Source organism: Denticeps clupeoides, chromosome 11 (assembly GCF_900700375.1).
Source record: "Denticeps clupeoides chromosome 11, fDenClu1.1, whole genome shotgun sequence".
Taxonomy (NCBI): Eukaryota; Metazoa; Chordata; class Actinopteri; order Clupeiformes; family Denticipitidae; genus Denticeps; species Denticeps clupeoides.
Window position 1 is genome coordinate 8,642,878 of NC_041717.1, and position 21,497 is coordinate 8,664,374.

The 21,497-nt window shown below is 46.3% G+C and overlaps 1 protein-coding gene across 8 annotated transcripts in view; it reads right to left on the reverse strand.

Moving 5' to 3' along the window:
• fbrsl1 (fibrosin-like 1) overlaps positions 1-21,497 on the reverse strand; it is a 239,931-nt gene that overhangs the window by 137,065 nt on the left and 81,369 nt on the right. For 7 of the 8 annotated variants that reach the window (XM_028995358.1, XM_028995352.1, XM_028995355.1 and 4 more), the window contains exons 3-4: positions 10,863-10,964; positions 4,256-4,291 (exon numbers count right to left, since the gene is read on the reverse strand). In XM_028995358.1, coding sequence (XP_028851191.1) covers positions 4,256-4,291; positions 10,863-10,964 — 138 coding nt within the window. The remainder of the gene's footprint in view (positions 1-4,255; positions 4,292-10,862; positions 10,965-21,497) is intronic. The other variant, XM_028995353.1, reaches the window with a different exon arrangement.

Here is a 21,497-nt window from a genome sequence, read left to right on the forward strand (position 1 = left end):
CCCGGCCACTTGAGTCACTTTGCATTAAAGTTTACACATTCATAATCAAATTTTCCCAATGTACTTTTGATAAATCCCAGTGTGAGCATGGGGTATGGCATGAACAATGAATATACTGTTTACATGAGGCAGCGGAAGATATTTTGCCAGTGTTGGAAGAGGGAAGCCATGACAAATGCAACCCTACAGATCTGCACCATTTTAACAGGCCGTGCTGTAATCAAGTGTCATAAACCTTGACACAGTTGATAAGCATCTTCAAAAAGAATGATCCAAGCGGGGTGGAAAAATCCTTCAGAACAAAGCTCGGATCATGGACGGCGAATCGATTAAGCACGCAAAGCGGTTTGTTTTAGTGAACCATCACTATGCAAATGCTGTGTTTAATTGTGAATTAATTTAGCGTAACGCACACCTACATAAGCTGAGGAACGTGGAGCAGCGTGTATGGGTGAAAGCTCCTGCTGAACCCAAACACGCGCCACGGGTTCCCCTTCACACAAAGATAAAACAATTAGGCCCCAGCTCACAATACCCACATGCCGAGCTGCGAGGAAAATCTACCTCTTATCTCCAAAACAAAAAAAGAAGAAAAAACGCGGCCTGACCGAAAGCGATTTGGAGCGGCTGGGTTAAATAAAGAAATAATAAATAAAACGGGCGGGGTGGGCTGCTCCGAATTTCTGTAATCTCCTCCTCCGTGTCTTCTGAACCCCATGGAGGAGATCAGTTGGGTAGATATCGCAGCTGAGATATTCTGACATTTGCCCGTCTATTTAAGCCCTATCTGCCGAGGTGCGGAGGAGCGCTGGCTTTATCCAGGGGCCCGCTGAGGAAGATAAATCGCCGGCCTCACATCCCACCGCCACAATAAAAACAAGCAGGCGGCGTAGGAAATGCGTTAGATATTGTCTCCGCAACCCGGGGTGACATCATAATAAAGCTTTAGGAACTCCGGGGACAGGGGAAGCGTGGACCAATAAATGGCCCCGCGGCGCTCGGACAGATGGTGGCCCTGCTATACGGCTCCTGTTGAGTCAGCAGACGTCCACGTTTTCCAGCATTTGAGAACACGCCCTCCATCTCCTCGGCCCCACCCCACCGTAGCATGGCGACAAGAGCGGAGACCGTCTACAATACAGCTGTTCCCAAACCGCGCCATCTTACACCCATACAGAGACAGAGGATGAAGTGTGTGTGCGTTGTGATGTTCCTTCATCGGCCATAACATTATGAGCACCAAAAGGTGAGGAGAATAACACCTGAAGTGGAGATCTACTGTCACTCAGACAGCAGCAACAGACAATGCTGGTCCCGGTAGAAAGGAGCCGGAACGCACAGTGCATCACAGCTTGTTTCGTGTGGGGCTGCACCGTTGCAGAAAGGTCAGGTTGCCGGTGCTGACCAGCGTCCCTCGCCAAAGAAGAAGGGGTCCTGCTTTGGAGAATCGTGTGGACTGTGGGGTACACAGCACTTACCTGGGGAAGACACCAGGATATAGTAATGAAAGAAGACACGGTGCGGCGCTTTGGGCAATGCTCTGTCCTGGGAGACAACGGGTCCTGAATTCATGTGGACCTACCTACCTCTTTCTCTGCAAGTAGTGCCACACTGCAAAAATAGTTCAAGGGGGGGTTCTGCCTGCAAGAAAAACCATTCTGATCCATGAAGAAACCACCTCCTGACTTAGTAATTCTGTAAATGTAATTCAGAGGTCCAGGCCACGATGGGCATAATGTGGCAGTAAAAGGTCAACCTATTCAGCATTAAGAGCGCTCATAGTGTTTGATTGACTGATAGTAAATGGGAAATATTTAATTCATGTAACTAAACTCACACCTCTGATGGAACAAAAATCACTCTCCGTAATGTCCCCGAAAACAAAATCGACTGTTAAAATACCATATTAGTTTTCGTACCCAAAAAAAAAAAAAAGAAACGCTTTACGATTTGCGCTTCGCTAGACAGGGCAACATTCTTATATGTGGCCGTGTTACACTTTTCAGCCTTCATATCCAATCTCGACAGCTCTTGGCTCATTTTGCTGAATATAGGTGTTGCCGTGAACTTTACAAACACAGCAGCCCTGGCAGGCAGCACAGGCATACGCCGGGCAAAAGAAGCAGAGGCGTTATCTCCTATAGGGGAGGAAAACAAACTGTCAGGAGAGATTTGTTTTTTCCACTCTCTTAGTGCCTAGTGACAGATAAAAGCTCCCCGGCTGGCTGGTTTGTATTTTTCTTTGTGTTTCTTCTCTTTTGAAGGAGGAGGCGGGCGGGTGATGGCGATCAGGCCCCTCGGCTGACCTACAGATAAACCGGCTTCTGCACCGCAACTGCACACCCCCCCATCCCCACATCCTCTCCAGCCGAGGCCAGCCAGGCCCTCTGCCGAGCCCCCCGGAGCAGGCCGCAGAGCCGGGGGCGGCTGGGAAGATAAGGGCCGAGCGCTGAACACCCACAACGACAAAGAGAAAGAGAGTGTGTGTGTGTGTGTGTGAGAGAGAGAGACAGTGCCAGTCTCAGCCCACAAGCGCCCCAGAGGCCCCAGCCGCAGATAACGTGATGAGATAGGGGTGGCGAAGGCTTGACAATGTGAGACTTCCTGCCTCGCTGCTTTTCTCATTCTTGTTTATTTGCTTTCTTGAGTTCAGTCTTTCTCAGGCAGAGGAAAATGGAGGCCTTCAATCGACTGGTGCAAAGAGGCAAATACCCTTCAGAGTATTCCTAACAGGCTTATGTTACATATTTGGCAGCCATGATGCACTGCAGATTTTTCAGAAAAAGAAGATCGCTAATAAGCAGAGCATAAACCACCCATTAATTATTATTATTTATTTTTTTAACACACACTTATTTACATTTTATATTTGCACATATCACCATACCTGTGTAACCACATCATAAGTGGTCATATAGTTTCTTTTTATATACTATTTAATATATACTACTTAATATATATACACACACACACACACACACACATATAATATATATATTATATACATATATCTATTATTATATATTGTGTTTTTGCTATTTTGCATATCTGTACATGTCTGCTTTTACTACCTGTGTCTTGTCACTGTCTTTTTGTTGCACTGCAGAGTTCTGTCACTAAAAAAAATTCCTCGTATGTGTAAACACACCTGGCAATAAAGCTGATTTCTGATTCTGATTTCAATTAAAACACCTTAACACAATAAACACAGCAGTGTGTAGTTTACTTCCTGTTGGGAGCGATTCCTGAATCACATGAGCAATGTACGCACTTGCGGCATGTCGGCGAAGATCTGGTGTTTTTTCAGGCACACAAAGGTCGGAAATCTGGATTTTTTTTAACTGCACCCAGCAGCATGTGACACGTGAATCATATGAATCGGTCCCTTTTCACATATTTTTCTAAATAAAAGTAAAAATTCGTTCCCACACGTGTGTCTGTCATTCGTCTAAACATGCATCATAGGAGGATTATGTCTGAAAAATTCATTGTGATGAATCGTTATTGTTTAGTTTCAAAGCGTGCATGACCCTGCTAATGAGACGAAAGCTCCTGCTGAAGCGATCATCCTGACTCCATGCTGTCAGCACCGTCACCATCACCATCACCTGACACAGACGGCTTCAAACTCTCCCTGTCTGCGTGTCAACGTGTCAGGGCGACGGTGCCACGACGGATATAAAATTATATATTTATGCAAATATTTGCAAGTGCTTGACAACAACGACGACGACGACGACAACAAGTACCTGCTATATAAATAGCACATGAGCAGAAAGTGGGGCGCATAACAGGCACACGGGGGAGTCACAAACGCTGAATTTACCGGCGCAGGACACTTTAGGTGCTCCTACCCCCCGTTGGAGCTTCGCAAAGGGCCCTAATTACGGCTTCAGAGACAGTCGGGAGGATTGGAATCAACCGAGGAGCAACTCTCAGCAGGTTCTGAGGGCTGAGCTAAAGAGCCAACTGTTGGCAAGACACCGACGCTGACACCCTAAACCGCCGAGGCGCCGAGCGCGGCTGCTGTAAATAAAGCACGGAGACCATTTGCTCAAGGTACAGTGGGGACACCTCTTTTGCACAATTTAATCAGTCAGCCATCCAAGAGTAATATCTCTAATCCCTAATATCATGATTTCTCCATTACTCTGTTTAACATAATTAAAATGTCTACCGGCGGGCCCATAAAAAACGAGGGCCGTGGAGATTGAACTTCTGCCGTGAAGCCATGAAGCGTGAAAATGTCGCTTACCGAGTAGCCGCGTCCTGACAGCGAGTGCGCCGAGCTCTGTGGGGAGAGAGGAGAACAGCGGTGACCTTTAAGGGGCCGACAGAGACATGATGAAGCCTCACCACTTCCATATCAATATTCACATTAACCTTTTCCCTCTCCTTGTGCAGCCCAGCTACCATCCTTCTTAAGCTGCAACCCCTTTACTGTTTCACCGCGTGCTGCTCTATTGTTGCACATCATCAAATACAAGGACAAAGTGTTAATTGAGGACGGCACTCATGAGGAGTCTATTTTAAATTGAGGGACAATCAAGCCAAGCGTGCATGTGGGTCTGAATGCACGTACAGACTGGAACAACGACCAGCTCATCACATCACACAGTCCTGTATTTTCAAGCACAGTGTGCTGATTTTACTGTATGTGCAGTTCTTGGTAGTACTTAGTATGTAGTAGTCCTACCTGTAAGCACTGTTATCTACAGGGAGTGCAGAATTATTAGGTAAATAAGTATTTTGTCCACATCATCCTCTTCATGCATGTTGTCTTACAAGCTGTATAGGCTCGAAAGCCTATACCAATTAAGCATATTAGGTGATGTGCATCTCTGTAATGAGAAGGGGTGTGGTCTAATGACATCAACACCCTATATCAGGTGTGCATAATTATTAGGCAACTTCCTTTCCTTTGGAAAAATGGGTCAAAAGAAGGACTTGACAGGCTCAGAAAAGTAAAAAATAGTGAGATATCTTGCAGAGATATCACTCTTAAAATTGCAAAGATTCTGAAGCGTGATCATCGAACAATCAAGCGTTTCATTCAAAATAGTCAACAGGGTCGCAAGAAGCGTGTGGAAAAACCAAGGAGCAAAATAACTGCCCATGAACTGAGAAAAGTCAAGTGTGCAGCTGCCAAGATGCCACTTGCCACCAGTTTGGCCATATTCCAGAGCTGCAATATCACTGGAGTGCCCAAAAGCACAAGGTGCTCAGAGACATGGCCAAGGTAAGAAAGGCTGAAAGACGACCACCACTGAACAAGACACACAAGCTGAAATGTCAAGACTGGGCCAAGAAATATCTCAAGACTGATTTTTCTAAGGTTTTATGGACTGATGAAATGAGAGTGAGTCTTGATGGGCCAGATGGATGGACCCGTGGCTGGATTGGTAAAGGGCAGAGAGCTCCAGTCCGACTCAGACACCAGCAAGATGGAGTTGGAGTAGTGATTTGGGCTGGTATCATCAAAGATGAGCTTGTGGGGCCTTTTTGGGTTGAGGATGGAGTCAAGCTCAACTCCCAGTCCTACTGCCAGTTTCTGGAAGACACCTTCTTCAAGCAGTGGTACAGGAAGAAGTCTGCATCCTTCAAGAAAAACATGATTTTCATGCAGGACAATGCTCCATCACACGTGTCCAAGTACTCCACAGCGTGGCTGGCAAGAAAGGGTATAAAAGAAGAAAAACTAATGACATGGCCTCCTTGTTCACCTGATCTGAACCCCATTGAGAACCTGTGGTCCATCATCAAATGTGAGATTTACAAGGAGGGAAAACAGTACACCTCTCTGAACAGTGTCTGGGAGGCTGTGGTTGCTGCTGCACGCAATGTTGATGGCGAACAGATCAAAACACTGACAAAATCCTTGCAAAGAAAGGTGGCTATATTGGTCGCTGATTTGTTTTTGCATGTCAGAAATGTATATTTGTGAATGTGGAGATGTTATATTGGTTTCACTGGTAAAAATAAATAATTGAAATGGGTATATATTTGTTTTTTGTTAAGTTGCCTAATAATTATGCACAGTAATAGTCACCTGCACACACAGATATCCCCCTAAAATAGCTAAAAATAAAAACAAACTAAAAACTACTTCCAAAAACATTCAGCTTTGATATTAATGCGTTTTTTGGGTTCATTGAGAACATGGTTGTTGTTCAATAATAAAATTATTCCTCAAAAATACAACTTGCCTAATAATTCTGCACTCCCTGTATATTGTATCTGTTAATACAATATTAATTAGATCTCAGTCAAAATATGAGATAATACATTTTTAACATTTTATTTTGTATTGCACTGTTTGACAAAAATGTAGAGAATGTAAAGTTCCTTGTGTGAAAGTAAAACTTTAGGTGATTGTCATTGTGAAACACTGCAGAACACCACACAGTGACACAACAAAATGTATCCTCTGCTTTTAACCATCATCCTTGGTGAGCAGTGGGCAGTCATGACAGGCGCCCGGGGAGCAGTGTGTGGGGACGGCGCTTTGCTCAGTGGCACCTCAGTGGCACCTTGGCGGAACGGGATTCAAACCGGCAACCTTCTGATTACGGGGTCACTCCCTTAACCGCTAGGCCACCACTGCCCTGTTTGTTACGATGCAATACAATACAAGTGAGATACAATATATTGTGAGAACAGTCCTTAATTTTGTTAAGTAATTTGAAAAGGTAACACTTCATGTATGCTTCATTCATTATATGAAACAATTTATCTATCTTGTATGTGAAATTATTTGAAAATGATCTATTAAAACTATTCACAATCGCAGAAAAGTATTTAGTAGGATTGAAGGGTTCACTTTTTTATGGTAAATTAAAAAAAATTTTTTTAGATGCACTAATACACCTGATGCCTCCATATAAAGCCTCTAGGAACTGTACACTATGAGCCATATTGTTCAAATATTTATGCTCTTCTGTTCATTTGTGTTAATTCAGTATAGCTTCAGTATATTGAGTCGTGATTGCTTAGCTTCAGAAAAATCCAATCAATGCTTCCTACAAACAGATCATAAAGATCATTTAGCCTGGACGTGGTAACTCGGGTGACATTAATTACAAAGTTTAATTAAAAGCTGGCTTGCATGCTCAGAAAACATCTGAAGACTGCAACCATTTCAGGAAATGATATAAATCTCACACGCCCGGTCTGGACCATGTTCTCCGTCAGACTATGCAATGTGACGTTTGCTGTAGGTCATATCTGATGAAGTATATATGAAGAATCTAGACAATAGAGTTATCTGCGTCTGTCACCTGCAGGTGTCCCCTGTGACCATTCAAATAGGACAACAAAAAAAAAGAAGACAAAAGCAAATGTCACACTGTTCCTCATATCTCAAATTTACCATAATATCACCTTTGACCTTTTGTAAATACCACCAAATGGCCGCTGATGTGCTGCAACACAGCATTCAACATTCCTACAGGCTTCAGTGTAGATAAGTGATACAGCTAAGGTCACAATGTGCAGCTTTTTGCACAAAATTTGACAAAAATCAGGACTGTACGATTGTTCGTTCACATTTTTCTCTTGACTGCCTACCGTCGAAAGGCACCAGCGGAAATCCTGCGGCAAGCTTTTATTTATGTGAGGCCCATGGCATGCTGACATGATGGGAATGGTGGTGTTTTGTTACACTGGCAAGGGCACTGAGTGCCTTCTGTGACTGCGTTCACTCTTTGCTTGCTTACTCTGAATTCGTGGAACATTAGGGCCGCCTCTGAAGTCTTACAAGACACTCTGTCTTCCTCTTAATTTGCCAAGTCATTTCATCACCTTAACATTTCGGCTCTAAGATCATGTGAATAATGCAAGATTCATTTCACAAGCTGAGTAACATCTAAGGATACTTGGAACAGTCTGAAGCAGGCAGTTGTCAAGTCGTTCCCATGCACTCATGGTGGTTTCGGTTTTGGAATAACCATCATTCATCACGATCGCAGAATGAATAATTCACATTGCCATGGGTGTGTTGTGCAGTTGCTGCTTTCCGTTTCGCTGCGGTTACAAGGCACCCTGTTGTTGGCATGCAAGACCTGGCAACCTGCACTGTGGGCCAGAAGCCCTTGATAAATGAGACCCAGGAACTGAGGTCCTTTCAGTTATGTTCCACTGGCTGAACGGTGTGTGTGTGTGTGTGTGTGTGAGGTGAGGTTTGGTTGACTTTGTCACTCAAGGCAGTCAGAATACCGCTCGAACGTTACTTTTCACCCCACCCTGGCCCTCCACACTTTTCCCCTCCCACCCCCCCTTTTTTCTCGATTGCCAATTTCTACCATAGTCTCAGGAGGAGACTTTTCTGCTAGACCAATTTCGACCTTGCCTCCAATTCAATCCCGACGACCCCCCTCCTCCCTTCACCTCCAACACCTGCGTGGTGCTTTGGCCCTCATCAGTGCCCAGTTCTCCCTGATTCATGGGCGGTCCCCACTGTGATAATTAGGGAGGTGTCCCACCGCAAACCGGAAAGGCATCTCTGTGGGAATTGAGAGACTATTCGAGGTGTGTAAATCCCTCCAGTATGGACAGAGAGGGGATTTGGGGGGCCCACGATTGGTGGGCACCAAAAGGGCAAAAGTGAATGAGTGTGTGTGTGTGTGTCTCATTTGTGAGGCCAAGACTATTTGGAATTAGCCTTTACAATGCAGAGTTCATTCAAGTTTGGGGCATTCGGAGGAGAAAGCGAAGCTTATTTAAATGATAATGAGGGACAATGCATTCGATTTAGTGCAGCAGAACTGAAGAGAGGGCAGGAAAAAAAATCCATTAAAATGGCAGCGGTTCATAAGCCACGGGGTTGGGATACATCTAAACACTCGCTCTTAAAAGCCATTATACATGGCTCTCAATGGATTTCTGCTGCGCTTAGGACTTCAAAGGGATTTAAGAAGCCGGCCCAGAGAGGGTGGGGTGGGAGGTGGGGGCGGGCTGTGGGAGTGGTGGGCCGGGTTAGCTGCGAAGGCATGGGGGGTAACCACCACACTGGCGGCGTTTCAGGGTTAACTAAACAGCCCCAGAGAACAGTGCTGTCGATAAATCCGCCCCCTAATCCTCTCCCATTTCCACGCCCCCCCCTTCCTCCAGTTTCCCTTCCCCCGACCGCTCAAAAGCCACAGTGACAAGTGGGGTGGAGCCTGTCTGTTTTCCTAAGGGCCCAGACTATTGGTTTTTGTGGTGTGGTAGCTGAAAGGGGCCAATCAGGGCTCAGTTGAGCGTGAAGTGTTGAGCCAAAACAGAGGGCCCTGGATCCAGTGGGATCTTGGTTTCAACGCGGCCCCGTGGGACCGGGGCGTTAGTGTGGGCGGGTCGTTCGGTAAGTGGGTGGCAGAGACCCCATCTGAATCATCCCCCCTCCCCTCCACCATTGCCCCGCTCCCCTTCGCCATCTCTTCTCCTTGGAACACAGATGCAGAGAAAATCCCCCCACATTTCCCTAATCCCCGCGCCGCACGGCGGTGCAGCTCGTCTGAAGGAGGGCAGAATTACCTACCCTAAGTAAACAGATAAAGACTCACAGCAGCGGTGGCGGGCCGCAAAACACGGGTCCACATTTCAGGCGCCTCCAAAATCGATGCATGACTGTCTACTTTGGCCCGAGAGAGAAGAAACACGGATCCTTTTTGTTCTTGGGTTCTTTTGGGAGATTGCGAAAAAAAGCTGGTTTAGTCTCTGCTGCGAAATATCATTAGTTAGACAGCGTAAGCCTGAGAGGCTTTGAAGTGGATATCTGCACAGGCGTTGTTAGCGATTCGTGTCTTTTTTGGCATTATTTATTTCTATAGGACGCAGGCAGAACGACAATCTGGAGTTTAAAGCGATGGATGGATACTTATTGCTCCGGCATGCCGGTCCGCCTCTTTTGCGCCATTTATTTGGCAGAAGATTAGAGATACATGCCATATCTAACACCGTCAGCAATTATGGCATGCAATTTTCAACAGCTTTCCCCCCTAACCCCCTTTCACTGTCGCATTTTGCTGTCAGAGCTGTCAACCAGCATCTCCCTTTTATCAGCCAGTCCGCCTTTTTCAACTGGAAAAAAAAAAGAAAACGCAGCCTTTCGCACAATTTCATAAGGAATGCCAGTGAAGACAAAAGAGAGGAAGGAAGAAGAAGAAAGGCAGGCAGGAACGTGGGGTGTTGTGTGTGTGCGTGTGGGGGGGGTCTCCTCGTACCCTTCTCTAATTTGCCTCAGAATTCTGAATAGATTTAAACAATGCATTTAATATGTTCATCCTTCCCTTTCCATTCCATTCCATTCCTCTTTTTTCGATTCGCTCCAGCACGGGGCCAGAGCCTTCCCTCTCTCTGGAGCTGACTGAACAGTCTGATTGAATTTGGTGTGACTTGAGAGGCCTGGTTGACAGGCATTAGTTAGAAAGCATATTCTACATTCATTTAAACTAAGCCGCGCTGGGATTCTGCATAAATTCTCATTACGCTGCTCCTATCTCGAACGCGTTATTTCATCCCTGCCGCCGGCCCGCTGCGTTCCTGCCCCTGTCCAGGCAGCTCGCTTATCAGCCGGCAGACGTGTGTGCGATGCTTATTGGAAAGGTCTTAAAAGCCCAGCACAGTGGGTCATAAGCCAGGCTCCCACAGTACCGCCATTAAAACCAACGGCCCAGCCCACCGCTGCGATAATGAAAGCTTGGGCTCCGTTCACTTCTAAATTTGCCATGGCCACGGCTTTTAATGCCCATACAGTGCGTTTACAAGGTGTGAGTGGAGATGTGGCCGCCCCGTCCGGGTCACCCTTCTGGACCCCATTAGCTCCCACGGCTGGCTTCCTGCGGCCATCTACAGCAGGTGTGGAAAGGCGGGGGGGTGATTCTTACCTCACTAATGTGGCCTTTCGAGTTACTCCTGTGGGGTCTGCCAAGCTCTTGCGTGGCCTCTTCCTCCAGGTTCTTCACTGGTCGCCCCGGCAACCCCTTAAACTGCACGGAAGACAACACACAGCAGTTCAGAGTTAAGTAGCCATTGCTGCATTCATCGATGCCTTGATCCCATCTCTGGGCTCGGCTTTCATGAGTCCACCGCGAGGCTTTCCGTTTTGAATATGAAAGACGGGGGGAAAAGGTCATTCGTGTCTGTTTCGGATTTGAATTCATGCAAAGGAGCTTTTCCCTTAACCAAACTGTTCACCTGGAAATAACCAGGTGCACCACCTGGCCTAAAATAATACAATCCAACTACTAAAACAACCACGGCGCCACGGTTCATTTTTAATACCCGCGCGTGTGCATGTGCGCGTTTGTGCGACGGCAGTTGCTTTGTTTTTCTACCCACTCTCTTATTTAATGACTTCACGCACACAAGAGTTCGGGTTAATCGGCGGAACTGCACCAGGGCGATCCACATTTCCCAGCCTGAGAGACCGGAAAAGGGAGAGGGAGACCACAAAAAAAGAGAGAGAGAGAGAGAGAGAGAGGGGGGGGGGGGGGGGGGGGGGGGGTTTGCTGGCTGACGTAACCCTGTTGCAGGTGCGCCGCGTCCTATCCGCACATTACATGCGCCCCCCCCCTCGGAGTACCGCAGCAATGGCTGGAGGGTGTAATCCATTTGACTAGCAGCTTGCAAGGGCGTCCCTGGTGGCGCACCCAGCTGCGGCACACGCGGTCTCCAGATCTCCCCTGCAATTTAAGCAGATCACTGCTACAATTAACCTTTCCCGGTAAATATCAATTATGGCCCCTGGCTAGGTAGAATTAAAAGGGTCATCAGCTAATCTGACAGGACCCTGCACACTGCCACCTGGCCGCCAAAGGCAGGGGTGTTTGCCCGCCCTTCTGCTGCCCATGTAACAAGCCAAACTGACACAATTCCCTTTTAATTACCCCAGCCGGTGCTGGACAGGGCCTGCTGATTGGGTGGATGAATTACCTCCCCTGATAAGGTCAGCGGTGACAGTTGCCAAGACGTGGCTACAGGGGCAGCACGCGGGTGGACGGAGCAGGGGTAGCTGCAGGTGGTTCTAATCAGGAGCGTTTACCCTCCACGGCAAAAAGGCCTGACAGGCTCATCGGTCCCGGTCACGCCAGCAGAGGCACTGCCATTACAGGTCTCGGTGACGAAAATGTGGAGGAAGATTCACGCACTGGACCCTAGGACTGACCGGCTTGATGCCTGGTGAAGGTCGATGTGACAGAAACGGCCATCAATACTGCAACTCTGGCCCAAATGACACCAGAAAAAAGACTCAAAGTCTAAAAATGCAAGTGATGGTGGTAAATACATTATTTTAAAAATAATTCTGAAATTGAAAAAAAGAGAAATAAGGCTAATTTAGCAGAAAAGTTTCAAACATGAACAGAAAATCTGTATCTCTCTTAAACATTGAAAATAAATGATCCTTTATTATATTGTAGTGTGCGGCCCTGAACCTCCATTTCTGGGTAGATTTCAGCGTTCTGACATGTGGACCAGTAAAATAAAAAAATAAAACGATGTGTTCAGTGTGATGCAACACAACTCAAACAACACCCCCCCCCAGGAGCAGGGTCCGTGACCCCTGGTCAAAAGCCTCAAATCTCAGAAAGCGACCAGGTCCGTGAAGACACGTTTTGAGCTTACGATTGAGACAGCTTTGATCGACATCTCTGTTGGCCTTTTCCCACTGATAGCCAGGAAGAAAAGCAAAACACCATCTGCCACAGACAGGCTCAAGTAGTTTGGGTATTTTCTTTTTCACCGTTCCCCTCCCTCCATCGCTTTATTTGCACAGAGGCGACAAAGATCAAGGTCAACACTGTTCTCTCATATACTGGAGGATCATGGGAAATCTTTGGAATGCACTGTGGGCGCGTTGCAAGCTTTGTCCTCCAAGGCCTGGGTTAGGCCCCTTTGTGCAGTGGATTAATCTGTTTGTGGCGGAGCAAGGCGCAGTGTGGGACAAGGTTAAACAGGTTGAATCCGAGCACCGGGAGCGGCGGTCAATTAAAAAAGCATCCGAAATATAAATACAAGAAGTAATGTCTGTGTTCTACATGAATAATGCACGGGAAATAAGCTCCATTAGTCTTGGTATTGAACGTGTCCGTCGACGCTCTCCCGAGGCTCCTCTGTGCTCTTTAATTATCTTCAAAGGGCCCTCTAGCTTCTTAATTTCCCCTAAGTTGAGTGCTGACTAGGGCCCGCTCATTTACGGCAGCAGAGGGGTTTATAAGCCCCTCACAACCACAATCAGCGAAGGGTAAGGGAGTAAATACAGAGAAAAGGGCAGCCCTTCGTGCGGAGAGCAGCCCGAACGCGTTCACGCTGGTCTAAATCCACCCCCCCCATGTCGATCAATCCACTGCGGGCCCGTGGGGAGCCGCTGGCTGCTTTGTCAGAGGGATGCTTTGTTGTTCTGCTCTTTTGATCCCCCCCTCACCTTGCTCGACTTGGCGTCGGGGGACGCGCCGCTCGGAGCTTCTGTAACTCCCGTTCCGATTAGAGGGCGGCTTTTCGCCCCGGCTCCTGGCCTCCTCCCGCCCCTGACTTCCTCTCCCTTCCTTCTCACTTCCCACCCGCCATTCCCGGCTGTCTTCACCTGTCAGGTGTGCTCTCGGAGGTTGTGGCTCATAATCATTGTGTGTCAGTCCTCATTACCCAGTGCCCGTTGCCCGGCCGGCTGTCTTGACTGCTCCGCACTGTTGCTCATGCTGTGGGGCGGGCGGCGGAAGGGGGTAGGGGGTGAGTGGGCCACTGGGGCGGAGCTGAGGAGGGCCATAAGGCTATAGATCCTTCCTCTAATTTGTTCTGAAAAGTGTCCCGGGCAAAAGGACCCTCACCCCCATTAACCCAGCGAGACGCGGCCGCCGCGGCGGGGGGGACGTGGGCCGAGCGGTGGGCCCCGGCAACGAGGCACCTCTGCGCCGTGCCGCGCCGGCTCAATCTATTGGCTCATTATCCCCTGCGCAGGAGTGCACTTTAGGGCCACAGGCCAAATTGATTCATCTGCCTTCATTTTCTTCAGGCTCAGAAGTGGCAGCTGCTCAGAGGCGAGGGAAGGCGCAGGAGCTCCCTGTGCCTGGCTTTGTTTCGCACCGCCCCGCCGGCTCCTCCTCTCGCTATGCTTTATTCGCACCCCACCCGCTGCCACCACCACTAACACCACCTACCTGCAGCCTCAGACTGGAGAAATAGCTTAGATGACACACTACTGCAGTTTTTTTTTACCAACAAGATGATCCTACCGTAATTCGTAGGAGCAGGACATACTCATTTGAGGGGAAATTGGATGCAATTGTTTGGGTTTTTTGGTATATCATTACAAATTTACTTTGAGAAATCACCCTTAAGCCTAGGATGAAACAATCCTATCTTCCAGGATTAAGATACCACCATCCACAGGGCACAAGCATAAATGAATGACTGATTAGTATGAAAATTATGTAAGTCATATGATGACCTTTAGTCAGAGTCCCTAGTCCGCCATTCAAATTTCTTGAATAAAAACACTGATAACCTATCATATTTAGCATATTTGGTTTGGTAGTGGACATGGTCATGAGATGACTATCAGAGAAATTATGTTTGGTCTTCATGTCGACTGGTAACACCGAAAATCACAGACAGGGTGATATTCACAGAATATCACAGAAATATCATGAGCAAAAAAAGGAATGCAGGAGGAAGGGAGGAGACTGCATTTGGAAGCTGAAACAGTCACATATCTGGCAACACTGTATGCGTTATACCAACGATTGGAGAAGGGTTTTAATTGGTAATAATAACCAACCCAAATGAGTGGGTTGGTAGTTAGTTCCTCCACTCCAAGATACAGAACTATCAAGCAGACCTTTCTGGTTCACCCCAAGTGATGCTTCTGTTATAGGACAATAGGACTATTATAGGATCCTTTAGTCACCAGACCTCAACCTAACCGAATACGTATGGGTGACGGCGTCTTCGTCAATATCATCAAAACTTCATGTCCATCCCTCCAATAAGAGTTTATTCAATAACCTGAGGTAAGGAAAGTGAAAGTGAAGTGATTGACATTGTGAAACACTGCAGAAAAGCACACGGTGACACAAAGAAAAGTGTCCTCTGCTTTTAACCATCACCCTTGGTGAACAGTGGGCAGCCATGACAGGCGCCCGGGGGAACAGGGTTTGGGGAAAGTGCTTTGCTCAGTGGCACCTCAGTGGCACCTCGGTGGATCGGGATTCGAACCAGCAACCTTCTGATTACGGTGCTAGGCCACCACTGGACTGGACAACGACTACGGCCTTGTTAATAGTTTCACCAACAGATTAGTTCTGAACAATATCAAAATGGATGTGATATTCATTTGCTGAATTAATATTTGTTTGCTTTTTTATCTGCACCTCACAGCGACAGCCCGTTTTCACAAATGAGGGCAAAGAAACATGATCAGACCTTGGGGATGTGTAAATTTGTGTCAGATTGACGCGCAGCACATATGTCCTTTTGCTACCAAGTTCAAACCTCAGCTGTCTCCTGCCCTACTTCACCGCTCTACCCCTGCAGAGCGCCGCGTCCCCCAGGCCCAGGGTGGAACAGATGAACCGGGGCAGGATCAGCGTTCCCCGTGGCTTTGCCCCATCCCAGCCCTTCCCTCATCACCCCACACCATATGTCTCCGAAGGGGGCAAGGGGGTTGTGGGACACCTGCTCCTACACCAAGAACTCCTCTCTCACCACCTGTCTAAGAAGGCAGTGCACGCCCCCCGACTCCGATCCACGACCTCACACTCACACACACACAGAACACGTTGAGCCCCCTCGCTTGTCAAGCGGGGTAATTGCAGACTGCTCTACCCGGCGCAGATAACCACAGAGGCTCGGCTTGCCAGGGTACACCTCTCACTGCTAATAACAACAATTAAGGAGGCTGTGTTGAAACGTAGCTGAGATTATTGGAACAATAGCCTGAGCAATCTTCTGGATTTGTGTGTTCTTCATTACCCGAGTCAACATCGCAAATTATGCAGCAAATCGTCTTCTTGCCTTTATTCTTCTCCTCCCACCCCCTCTTCACTTTCAAGATACACATGCTTTGATTTCCGCATACGCTATTAGTGTTGAAAGTAGCAACGTGTTTTGCAAATTGTTCTGAATTCTAATGAGCGGCATTCAAGATTCGCTCACTTTCTGATCTGGCTTATTTAAAAGCCCTGCATGGTCGGCTTCGCTATTTGCAAGTCAAAATTTGCAACTTTAAATTCATAACAAAGGAGCGACTCCTGGCTGCAAAATTGCATCGCCATCTGGAAGCAAACTTATCGGAACATCTGCAATGCAGGACCTCTGAAGATTTGGAAGGGTTTGCTGCTTGCTGAGATTAGGGGTTTAAAAAACACCTTTACCAGGAAATCCATAATAACCCCCCCCCAAACCCCCCCAAAAAAAACAGGCGTAACAAAATAAGAAGAGGTGACAAGATCTCCACCAGCTACCGGTGACCACAGAACAGAACAACACCCTCGAACAATAAGGCGTGAAATCCGCCCATATTCTCTTTTCTGTTAAAACAGCAAAACAGACTAACAGCAAAGCTGTTCACCATTCTTGGCTATTTTATGGCCATTTGTTTACATGTTTTATGTATAATTTTCAGTTTCATATAAAGATGGTTTAATTTTTTAATAAAGAGCAGGGGAATACTACAATACTACTAGCCAGTGCTTTCTTGTTATCTTCTATTAATTTCTATTGACACAGCAGAATGTCATGTGACAAATGGCCTTCTGAGCTAACCCACCCAGCCCATTTTGTTGGAGTATAACAATATGTGTCACCTTGAACTTTAACGATCTAAACGTTGAAATATAAACTAAGTTAACATTGTAGAAGTCCATTGTAATGACTATACAAACTTCCTTATTCTACATCTTTTGAACTGTTAATGTGTCACATAAGTAAATGGCATTAGCAATGTTGCCAGATACATGATTATGCCTTTTTTATGCCAACAATTGTCCAAATGCAGCAAAACAAAATGCACACATACAACTACCAAACTTAACAGCCATGATTACTAAAAATTATGAATAATAATCGGAAGCCAGTTTTCCCCGGAATATCAAATTCAAATCTGCTCAGTCTGGCAACACTGAGTGCCAGGTCCTGTTTCCTTCCTTCCTGCCCCATACTCTTTGTTTTATTTGTTTGTAATAGCTGTTGTTAATGGCACCATCAGTGGGCATTCCAAACATGATGTCTGCTGTAGACACACTGCCCAACACACCCTGTATACACAATCAAAATATCCACATCTACATGAAAGTGAAGTGAGTGTCCTCTGCATTTGACCCATCATTGGGCCGCCATGACAGGTGCTCGGGGAGCGGTGTGTGGGGATGGTACCTTGATCAATAGGACCTCAGTGGCTACCTTCTGATTACGGGTCTGCTTCCTTACCCGTTAGGCCACCACTGCCCCACATGAATCCCAGTAGCCGGTTTACACAGCATGGGGTACGTTTGCCATAAAGATTAAGAAACGGCCCCATGCTGGTCATTTTAGCCAGAACTGATGTGGGTACAACAATGTGCTCTAATGGAGGCAGACGTCCCTGTGGGCCCTAACACAAATGCCGTTCAGAAGCAGGGAGACGGGATCCATATGGATGTCGGTGACCTTGTGTCAGTGATGGATCAGCTCTAGGTAGGGTTCAACTGCTCGCTGGGGACATACACACACATGCACAAAACACACTTTATACCAGTGAGCTCACTCTCTGGAAAATTCATGGCTTATTATCACTTTAAATTAAGTCCCCCTCCCTTTATCTTTTTTTTTTTTGCTCCTTCAACTGTGACATTCGCAACATGAAAGGAGCCCATAAGGAAGATGACACCCCCGCCACCTCCCCCCCTCCCCTACATGATAACCTGAGAAAGGAGGAGTTTCTTTAATTAAATCACAAATCATTATATAGTCAGAGGTGGTGTGAGAAGTGGTTTTAATTGTATTCGTAGATGTGTGAGTACGAAAAAAATTAAAAATGGAAATTATGTGAAGTGGTGGTGGGCGAGGGGTTGGGAACCTGCAAGGTTTTAAATGCGACCGAGTGCATCTGGAGTCTAAAGTGCATGACTGATGTGTTGTGGTACCATTAGCACTCCGGGGCGAACCTGGCTTACAGGGTGTAGACGCCTGATAAAGTGCGGTCTGCTGAGGGAGAGATAGAGAGTGAGAGAAAGAGGTGGAGGAGAGGTTGAGAGATGGCGGGAGGGAGGAGGGCAGGTTGCAGGCAGAGAGTTTTTTCTAGTTTTTTTTTTTTTTAATAGGAGGCAGACACACCATGTGTAATGAATCATCTGCGGTCGAACGCTACACCCCTCTGATGTCTGAGAACTCTCTCGCTGCCCTTGGAAAAGTTTTGGGACGTTATCACACGCTTTCACAAATGCCAGAGCAAGGTGTGTGTGTGTGTGTGTGTGTGTGTGTGTTCATCTACTGGTTGCAAGGAGAGTCTATCTTCCCTCCTTTTAACTTGACATTAAAATATAACATTATGTGTGTCTGTGTGTGTGGACCTGTCTGACATTTCCAGATGCCCAGGCTGCATTTAACTGTGCTGAATGTTCATCCGGCAGTTACAAGTATTGCTTAGGGATGCATTTAGGCCTTTGAACTTTGTGGTTTTGTATTGAGACTTAAGACTACTGCCGCATTTGATTATAGTACTTTACTGTATGGCAGAACTCGTATCCTGTCACCTGTGATTAGGTAAATATGAATGCTTTCTGGTGTCCACAAGCCCATGAAATTGTTGCATATTCTCCATTCTCTGTTACTCCCTCATTTTGGGCCCATACAAGAAGAACAATGATAATCACACACAACGGGCGTGGTGACCCTGCTATTCTTGGACAGTACAACATACCCCTAATGACTAGCCAGTAAAAAAGCAACATGAAATGACTTATTTATTCAGACAATATAGTATGAAAAGCCCACATAGCATAGAGGCTATGAGGGATATTAAGAGGAATATTGAAGACAACTCCAAAACTCCATGGCTGGGATATTAAAATGAAAACTAAAGTGATTGTAATGTGTCCTCTGCATTAGGGGCAGTGGTGGCCTGGCGGTTAAGAAAGGTTGCCGGTTCGAATCCCGGTCCGCGCCTGTCACGGCTGCCCACTGCTCACTGAGGGTGATGGTTAAAAGCAGAGGACAGTGTATCACAATGACAATCACTTCACTTTCACTTTACCCATCACCTTGGTGAGCAGTGGGCAGCCATGAAAGGCACCCGGAGAGCAGTGTGTGTGGACAGTCCCTTTATCAAGGAGACCTCAGTGGTACCTTGGTGGTTTGGGATTTGAACCAGCAACCTTCTGGAAGTCCAATTTCTCACCTATCAGGCCAAAATATGAATGGAATCTGTTTCTGTCTATGCTGTGTCCTCCTGATGCTTCCATGAGTTGACTCATCTTCCTGCACTAGTTGGGCTGAGGTCATGTTATATGACTTTCATTTTCTTATTCATTAACCACTAGTTCGGCCTTATCCAGCAGATGGATAATGACATTATCATTACTGGGTGTAGACCCCTTCAAAATTCCTTTAATGGAAACATGTTTCAAAACTGTTCTGTTGTAAATATGCGACAGGGACAGTAAGATCACTGAACACTCAAATCGACCACTTTGGCTACTAATCCTGCGACAGCTGCCTAAATCCCGACGTCCTTGGCTACTGGTACCGAGGACAGTAGCTCTTTTCCAAGGACAGAGCTTTGAAGACATCACACTGCATTCATAATTGATGCCATGCAGTAACAATGCGACCGAATGGGTGCGTTGTTACAGACCATTTTCGTAGAACAAAGCGAAGGAGTTTAGGGGCCTGAAGATGAGTGCTGACCAATGACAACCCATTACAGCCGAGCAGAGAGTGCTCATCAGATCTAGTTTATGTGATGTGGAGAGAGACAGAAAGATGGGTGAACTTGAGAGACAGTTTCAAAAAAAGTGCTAAGATGGAGTCGGAACAGACATAAGTTAACCACGGTCGAAGGAACCCTTCCCACACTGCAATGCACTCATGAAAAGACTTCACACTTGTCAGGGGTTGGGAATAGATGAGATGAAAATAGGGGAAAGGGTGGGTTTTAAAATATATATATAAAGCGAGCATCTGCTTTAAGAAAGTTTGCTCGGGGAAGAGCCAACGCACATCGCCTCTCTTGTCACTCGGAGCTGACAGTGACGTCTGATTCCTCTGTCAGATTCAGCTGCAGTAACTCCTGCTGGGCCAGAAAACATACAGTAGGAAGAGGGTGAAGGAAAGGACAGAATCCAGATTTTGGGTACAACCAGTAGAAGCACAGTGGTGCCAAATCATTCCAGATTTCTACGTAAAAATCACCTAAAACATAAAAAATATAATGAAAAACCAAAATATCAAACACAATTATTACACCAGGTCATGGATTAATTGAGAAAAAATTATGAGAAATTTCAACCATATCTGCAACCACAATTTCAACTGTGAATCTGCAACATCGGGTTCGTTCAAAGAGTGCTAAGAGGTGATATGGACCAGTTAGCGATGTACTCAAAAGCGAACGAATGAAATGAAAAAGAGCCTCTGGGGTATATTTTTGTGTCAATGTGAAGACATTGGTCATTGGACAGGTTCGGGAATATGAATCTGACTCAACAGTCAGAATTCTTAAATAGCCCATCTGCATGCTGTGTTTAGTAGTGAAGATGAGTATAACAGAGATCACATTTGTGATGCTTGCCTCTGGCACCATGAATAGATTTTACAACGAGGATGGAAATCCGAGGTTAAACGGAGAGGAGGAAGAAGACAGGATCTTGCGTGAGAAATAGTTTGTTGCGAATTGGTAGTGAGGAACCACTTCTCATTTACGTATGCTAAGTGGTTGCTAAGTATGTATCAGACAGCTCAGACCGTTTATCTTGAGCGTGTTTGGGGTGAGAAAAATCAAGTATTTGGCAACACCTCTTGTGCTACTGCGTGTGATGAATGACGTACATGTGACGTATTTATTGGTTTGGTTTAAATGATCCAGAACGAAGGAGTGGGGTGAGTGAGAGTTGTCAGTCATCACAATGGGCTACTCCCATCATTAAATATCGTGCTCTGGAGGACAGAGATAATTACAAACCAACTAAGGGGCTATTTATTTTCTCTTCTTCAAGATGCAGATGAGTACCAAGCACTTCTTATTTGTGGAACATATCCTGAGGACGCCTTTTGACCTTGCACTAGTGAACATGCCCGAGGCACAACTATACTGCATTGTAATCAGTTTGAATGTAAGAAAATTGGCTCATTTCATATTAATCTTAAAGTGGGATTCCACTCTTCATGACATTGAATCATTGGAGCAACTGAGCTCGTGCAGACGTTCAGAGGCCGACCTGATGAGGCTTTTTGGAACGTAAACACAGATGTGTTTGTTCAGAGAAGTGAAACCAAGACGACCACATATAAACCCAAGGCGCATGTGCATCCATAAACACACAAAGCAGAAA